General features: G+C 44.0%; 1 protein-coding gene across 1 annotated transcript in view; it reads left to right on the forward strand.

The window, feature by feature from the left end:
* Window positions 1–481: 481 nt before the first annotated feature.
* The window catches only part of LOC125487861, a 15737-nt gene continuing 8317 nt past the window's right edge, over window positions 482–7901 (forward strand). The window contains exons 1-4 of the mRNA XM_048620308.1: window positions 482–620; window positions 2485–2515; window positions 4646–4740; window positions 6648–6700. Coding sequence (XP_048476265.1) covers window positions 533–620; window positions 2485–2515; window positions 4646–4740; window positions 6648–6700 — 267 coding nt within the window. The 5' untranslated portion in view covers window positions 482–532. The remainder of the gene's footprint in view (window positions 621–2484; window positions 2516–4645; window positions 4741–6647; window positions 6701–7901) is intronic.

A 7901-nucleotide genomic window follows, 5' to 3' on the forward strand; every position in this document is an offset into this window, starting at 1 on the left:
TGGGAAAAGACCTTGTTTATTCACCCTATCCGTGCCACTCATCATTTTATAAACCGCTACCCAGTTCCTATGTTTCTAAAAGCAAAAAGGGGGAGACAGAGAAAACAAAGTAGGAGAATAATAATAATATAAATCAAAGAACTGCCGGAGAAGATCTGTGGAGGGAAGGCAGAGTTAGCGTTTTCGATCCGGTGAGAGAATAATAATAAAGTTTAAATAAAGGGTAAGGTTTAAGTAAATAAGGTTGAGAAGGTATGAGGAGCAACAGCCGCCACCATCGACGAAAATGGCCACCAATGGCACAAGATGGCGACAGACTCGCCACGCGCCGGGCTTTCCCGCCCTGACGGGTAACGGTCGCCCTTCGTGCTAAGGCCGCCGTGCGGGGCGGTAGTGACCTCCGAAACCGCCAACCGCTGCGGGCCACAAACAAACACCAATGCTGAAAGCCGGTAGTGGGAGGGGACATCCGGTGGAGGACCCTACTTCCTGTGGCTGTCTGAAGCTTGCGTGGGAGGGATCACGTGGGGCGATGGAGCACGAGGCGCCGGAGGCTGAGGCTGATATCGGTTCTAGGTCGACTAGGCTCTCTCCACCTCATCTTCCCCTATCCCGGCTGGGTAAGGCCGGTGTCTGATGTCTGTCTTCCCCCTATTCCTCCTTTGCTATGACTTCCCCCTTCAACTACTGTGGAAGGGAACAGGGCAGAGTCACCAATAAGGATTGAGTAGACGTTTAGGATGGATTGGGGATTCACTGATGGGACAGGAGTCACCTACAAGGATTGGGTAGAGGGTTAGGATGGAATAGGGATGCACCAGTGGGACAGGAGTCACCTACAAGGATTGGGTAGAGGCTTAGGATGGAGTAGGGATGCCCCAATGGGACAGGAGTTGCCTATAAGAATTGGCTAGAGAGTTAGGTTGATCAGAATGATTCAGGAAAAGGATTGGATGGAGGGTTCGGGTAAAGAAGACATAACCTATGGGACTAAGGTCACCTATAAGGATGAGGAGCAGTGTTAGGGAGATGGGAGTGTGTGTGTTCAAATGGGATTGGACTCAGCAAAAGGATTTATGAGGGGGGTGGTGAGGAGTGGATATGGTGCCCCAATGGGGCTGGAATCATTTGTAATGTTCAGATAGGATTTGAGGGCATGGGGGTGGTAATTGCCCTAATAGGACTGGAGTCATCTATGAGGAATGGTGCTGGGTTAGGGAGATGGGAGGATGCACCTATTGGACTGGGGTCATCTATAAAGATTCTATAGGGAGTGGGGAGGATGAGAAGGAGTTTGTGGGTATCACAAATCCCTGCCTCATGTGGTGCTGAAGGTGTTGTTGCCAACTAGACTGGCACAATAGGCCACATGTTTGCATTCTGCATTGTCTGGTTCTTGCCTCCCAACCCTACTGACTGAAACTTAGTGGCTGGCAGGAATGGTCCTACATCAGATCCAGGCTTTTAACATACTTTCAGGGTATCAGTTTTTCTATACTTTAATCCCTTTGAAGTTGCAACAGGTTCTGGGGATTTCCACTCTAGAAATCTCTGCTATTCCTCTTCATCAGATTCCAGTCTGTAACTCACTCTTGGGTATGTTATTCCACATTTAATTCACCTGAACCATTTAGGAATTGCTCCTGTGTATCTGTTGCTCTATTTCTAAGCTATTCCCAAATCCCTTGATTAGATTCAATTGTGTAATTCTCCTCTAGTATTTGTTATTCTATATATGAAGCTCTATTAGATTCTTGGTATATGTTTTCTAAATATAACACCCCTATGCAAACTCCGAGACTAGATTGCAGCCTCTAACTCACTCCTGAGTATTCTATATATAACGCATCTGAACTCTTCGATTAGATTTTAGTCTGTAACTCACTGCAGGGTGTGTTTTTATTTTGCGTAGAAACCCTCTGAACCTCTTGACTAAATTCCAGTTCATCTATATAAATCCTCCCTGAACCCCTCGATTAGATTCCAGTCTGTAAAGCACTCCTGACTATCTGTTATTCTATCTATAAAGCGAACCTAACCCCGCAATTAGATTCCAGCCTGTAACTCACTCCCAGTTATCTGTTATCCTATATATAAACACCCTGAACCCATCTTAGATTCCAGTTGTAACTCACCCTCATGTATCTGTTATTCAATATATAAACCCTTGAATCCTCAATTAGATTCCAGTCTGTAACTCCCAGGTATCTGTTATCCTATATATAAACCCACTGAACCCCTCGATTAGATTCCAGTCTGTATCTTCAGTCTGGGGTTACATCCGTGGCATAATGTGCTTCTCATTTCTTCTTCTCCAATGGATCATGTATATCAGTTCAACAGCAATTTCCAAGCCCTGGGGTATTATAAGCTGTGTCTGTTGAAAGCTGCATCATTTAATTCTGCTGTTGTTTAGTTGGTGGAACTTCAGCTGTCGGAATCTTGCTCAGAATTGAAATTAACTGGCTGCTTGAATTCCTTCAGGTCTGAGGAAGCCTCTGGAGAAAATGAAAATGTAAGTTTCATGCAGCATTATTTTACTTCCTAATGGACATATAATCTCAGGAAGGGAGATTTAATAATGTTTACAAACAGAAGAGATAGTTACCGGCCATGCCTCTTGAGCTTCCTTTACCATTCAGCAAGATTGTGGCTAATCTGATTGTGTGTCCTGAACTATTAGATCAGTTCAGAAATCTCACAACGCCAGATTACAGTCCAACAGGTTTATTTGAAAACACAAGCTTTGGGAGCCTCTCTTCTTCAGGTGTTAGTGGGAAAGATAGTATCAGACACAGAATTTATAAGTAAAAGATCAAAAGGTGATACCACTGACCAGGATGTATGAAACAAATCTGAGACGCTGTTAAATCTTTAATCAGTTAGAAGGTTTTAATTGATTAATATGTATATGTAAGTCCCCAAATTCCTTTTAAGTCACGCCCTGAGGCGTGGTATATTGGCGAAACCGTGCAGATGCTACAACAACGGATGAATGGACACCACCCAACAATCGCCAGACAGTGATGTTCCCTCCCAGTGGGGGAACACTTCAGTGGTCAAGGACATTTGGTCTCGGATCCACGGGTAACTGTCCTCCAAGTGGACTTTGGGACACATGACAATGTAGAGTCACTGAGCAGAGGCTTATAGCCAAGTTCGGTACCCGTGAAGACGGCCTCAACCAGGATCTTGGGTTCATATCACACTACAGGTGACTCCTCCACACTGTACACTCTCTCTCACATGCATATTACACAAACTCTCTCTCTCTGTCTCTCTCTCTCACACACACACACACACACACACACACATGTGAGTCCATAGGATGAATTTCTATTTTGTTCAAAGAGCGCACACAATTTATAATAGTCAGTCAATGCAGCATTTTAGAAATTCCTACTTTAGAAGCAAAACCAGTCTGACTCAAAACCAAAACACAAGCAGACTCTAAACAAGGCATGCATTGTCTGACCTAAAATATCACCTCTCCTTTACACTGATAAAACCTTTAGTTCTCTCAGGTCAGTGACTTGAAAAGAAATCGGGGGTTTACATATACAAGTTAACTAATTGAAACCTTATAACTGATTAAAGATTTCACAGTATCTTGGGTTTGTTTCATACATCCTGGTCAGTGGTGTGACCCTTTGATCGTTTACTTATAAATTCTGTGTCTGATCCTATATCTCTCACTAATACCTGAAGAAGGAGAGAGGCTCTGAAAGCTTGTGTTTTTAAATAAACCTGTAGGAATATGACCTGATGTTGTGTGATTTCTGACCTTGTCCACCCCAGTCCACCAGCAGCACCTCCACATCATGTTAGATCAGTGTGTTTTGAGTCTGTTTGGGTTGCTGACAACCTCTGGGATGTGAGCTACATGTGTTTCTGTGGTGACATGCTTCACTGCCTGTCCTTCAAATGGGAGTTCAAGCAGATGACATAGTTGGACTATTAGACTGCAGGAAGTGTCACTGTGGGATAATCTTGACTTGAAATCCAGTTATGTTGGGATTTGAACCCATGTCCCCAGAGCATTATCCCGGGCTACTGTATTGCTAATCTAGTGACAATACTGTTGTCACACCATCTCCCCCCACCCCGTTCGCATGAATGCAGTCTTATAGATCATCTGATTGCGCTCCCCAGAATCCTGGCTGTCATAAAGTTGTACAGCATGGAAGCAAACCCTTAGGTCCAACTAATCCATGCTGACCAGATATCCTAAATTAATCCAGTGCCATTTGTCAACATTTAGCTCATGTCCCTCTAAACCCTTCCGATTCATGTACCCATCCAGGTACCTTTTTTAAATGTTATTGTACCAGCCTCCTCCACTTCCTCTGGCAACTCATACATGCACCATCCTTTGTGTGAAAATGTTGCCCCTTAGGTCCCTTTTAAATCTTTCCCCTCTCACCTTAAACCTGTGCCCTCTAGTTTTGGACTGTCCTACCCTGGCAAAAAAACCTTGGCTATTCTGGGTCCTTCAACATGTAATTGACCTGCCGTTAGCTCAAAATGCTGAAGAAATGCAGGTTATAGGCGATTGAATTATTGGAATACTGCCATCTCATTTGACATTAATGTGCTTCTGGAATTGAAACAAAATTGGACTTTACTGTTCCTATATCGGTCCCAGGACAACAAATGAAAGCTGTGAGAAGCAGGCAGCAAGGAGGGTGATTCACAGTGAAGGAGCTTCTAACAGGAGACTGGAACCAAAGACTGCAAAAGGTACATGGGAAGGGCTATCATCTATCATTTTTTTTCCTTCCGACATTCTCTTCCCGGGTTTTCAGTGAACAAAGAAATTTGTCATGTTGGGGCAAGAATAAATGAATGGTTGGAAATACTGTACGACGTATGGTGGAGTTTAAAAAGAAAACAGTTTGTTACAATTGTTCCTGGGGTTAGGCAAGGCCAGCATTAATTCCCTTTTTTGGCCACTTGAGAAGGTGAACTGCTGCAGTCATGTAGTATATTCCATAGCAGTTTTGCTACAGCAGAGTCCCAGCTAAGGCCTTACAGAGGGCAGTTAAGAATCAACCACATCTTTGAGAGTCTGGAGTCACGCATTGGCCAGGCTGGGAAAGGACAGCAGATTTCCCTCCTAAAGAAGTAGCTGGGTTTTCATGCCAATCCTGTGGTTTCATGATAGATTATATATTTAAATTCCCAACAATGTTGTATTTGGATTAGAACATCTGGATTGTCAGTTCATACTTCTAATTGTTGAGGCCAGTAGCATTGCCACCATCAGTGCCGTTAAGCCTGGGAGGATCAAGTGACTTCAGGCCTATGATTCCCAAAGCTCTCCATTACTTGGGTATTTCTTACCTCAAGTCCTGGCCTGCAAAAAAATAACACACTGGAAAGAACTCTCTTAAATTACTCAACCTGTCCACACAACTATTCAGCTGCAGGAGGCGTTACAGTTACATTTTAGACAGATACATGCTTGTCTGCCCTGCTAAAATCTGGGAGAAGTGAACCCAGACACAGCTCAGAGCTGGGGCTGATGTCAGGTTCGCAGAGAAAGTAGTTGATTGACTGTAATCAGTACCTCAATACTGGGAATGTTGGCTGGAGAGACGATAATGATATTGGGGTGCCAATCCTGTCAGTGGATTTGCAGGATTTTGCAGATGGGACTAGCAGGATGTAATAAAGGGAATTAGGGCTGGACCATTGGTTTTTCTCACATCTAACAGTCCCCTTGTTCCAATGGAAGAAACAATCCAATTTGGAGACGTGGATTGTACAGTTGGGTCTTCTACATTCAACCAGTGGACTTGGGAGGTTCCCAGTTTCATCCTTAGTTTGTGGTGAGTTTACTGATTCAAGTAAGGGAAATGCTGTAGGTTGAACTGTTTCAACTATGTCTCCCTTAGCTGTAGAACAGGGGAGAACGTTGCCTGTGTTGCTGCTCCAACACCGATTGCTGTGTACAGAAGTCGCTTGGGGTTGTTGGGCGGCTTGCCAGTGATGCATTCCTTGATTGAATTTCCTACTGATTTGGCTAATGTACTAGTAGATTCAATGGATGTGGAACATGATGGGCATATGTTGCGGGGTGGGGGCACCTTTTGTGGTTCTGCCCCTTTTTAAATATGTATGGGAATGGCCTTGTATTATCACTTGACTATTAATCTAGGCAATGTTCTAAGGGCTTGGGTTTGAATCCCACTGTGGCTGATGGTGGAATTGTTAATTTAATAAACATCTGGAATTAAGGGTCTCATGGTGTTCATGAAACTGCCAGTTATGGAGTCATACAGCATGGAAGCAGACCCTTCAGTCCAATTAGTCCACGCCAACCATATTCCCAAACTAAACTAGCCCCACTTGCCTGCGTTTGGCCCATATCCCTCCAAACCTTTTCTAATTGTGACTTTGTCCAAATGTCTTTTAAATAATTTGACTGTATCTGCATCACCACTTCCTATGGGGGAAAATGTCTTTTAGGGAAGGAAGTCTTCTGTCCTCACTTGGCCTAGCCTACATGGAACTCCAGAACCACAGCAATGTGGTTGTAACTCAGTTAGGGATGGACAATAAATGCTGGCCCAGTCAGTGACACTGTCATCTTGTGTATGAATTTTTTAAAACTTAAGGCTTTATATACTGTTCTTTTTCCACAGGGCTCAGGAAGAAGGATGTCTACATTGGAAATCTTCCATCTGAGATTGCGGAGGTGCGTTGGGACATATTGATTCATGCTTATCGAGGCCTGTGGTTTTGAATGATCAGCTTTGCTGTGCGCAGGAGCTTTATCTTTGAAAACGTGATTGTGCATTGGGGAGAGAGAGTTTGTGTTTGTTAACATCCCTGTTGTGTATTGTCATCGCCTTAAGGTTACTGTAAATCTACCCTTCACAGAACATTTGGGAAACTAAACCTAGGTAGCATAACTTAATCCCATTAAAGCACTTTTTTTTTTCCTCTCTGAGGTCATGAGTCTGTGGACCACAATCTTCCGGAGAATGCTGGAAGCAGATTCATTGAATATTTTTAAGGGGGAATAAATTCTTGATTCAGACAAGGCAATCAAAAGAGTATGGAGCAGTGGATAGGAAAATAGACCCCACGGTCAGATCAGCCATGATCAGGTGGCAGACCAGACTGAGGGAGAAGGGAGAGGCGGCAGCTGGTTGGGATGTTGGGGGAGGAGAAAGTGAGTGATGTTTGGTGCTGAAGCAGTAGTTTGCATTTCACTCCAGCTGTTTTTCACCATTACCTTGTTCCTGGCTGCATAAACTCTGGAACCAGCTGCAGTGGGCAATGGATTTGAGTCATGGTGTCAGGGGAAGGGGAGAGAGAGAGAGAGAGACATAAGGAGCAAATGCTGGACACGCCTGAGCAGCTGGACCACTATCTGTGGATGGAGGAACAGTTAACGCAAATGCTTGCCTTCTTCATAGAGATGTGCTGCCTGGGTTGCTGAATATTTTTGGTCTTTGCTGTTTTCACTTTAAATTTCCAGCATCCGCAGTGATTTTTCGCTTTAATTCACTGGCATTTCTCAACCAGGAAATCTCATCTTCAAGTTCTGCTCCTGTCTCCAGTTTTGAAGATTTGTCAATAAAATGTGGAGCTGGAAAAGCACAGCTGGTCCGATAGCTTCTGAGGAGCAGGAAAGTCCATGTTTTGGGCCAAAACCCTTCATCAGGACTGAAGATTTGTCAGAGATAGTAGGAACTGCTGATACTGGAGAATCTGAGATAACCAGGTGTAGAGCTGAATGAACACAGCAGGCCATGCAGCATCAGAGGAGCAGGCTCTTTTCCTGCTCCTCTGATGCTGCTTGGCCGGTTGTATTCATCCAGCTCTACACCTTGTTATCTATGAAGATTTGTCAGTCATTTTTCCCTCTCTGCTCCCTTCCTCTCTCTCTT

The sequence above is a fragment of the Rhincodon typus genome, chromosome 46, assembly GCF_021869965.1.
Source record: "Rhincodon typus isolate 14 chromosome 46, sRhiTyp1.1, whole genome shotgun sequence".
In the NCBI taxonomy this organism is placed as follows: domain Eukaryota; kingdom Metazoa; phylum Chordata; class Chondrichthyes; order Orectolobiformes; family Rhincodontidae; genus Rhincodon; species Rhincodon typus.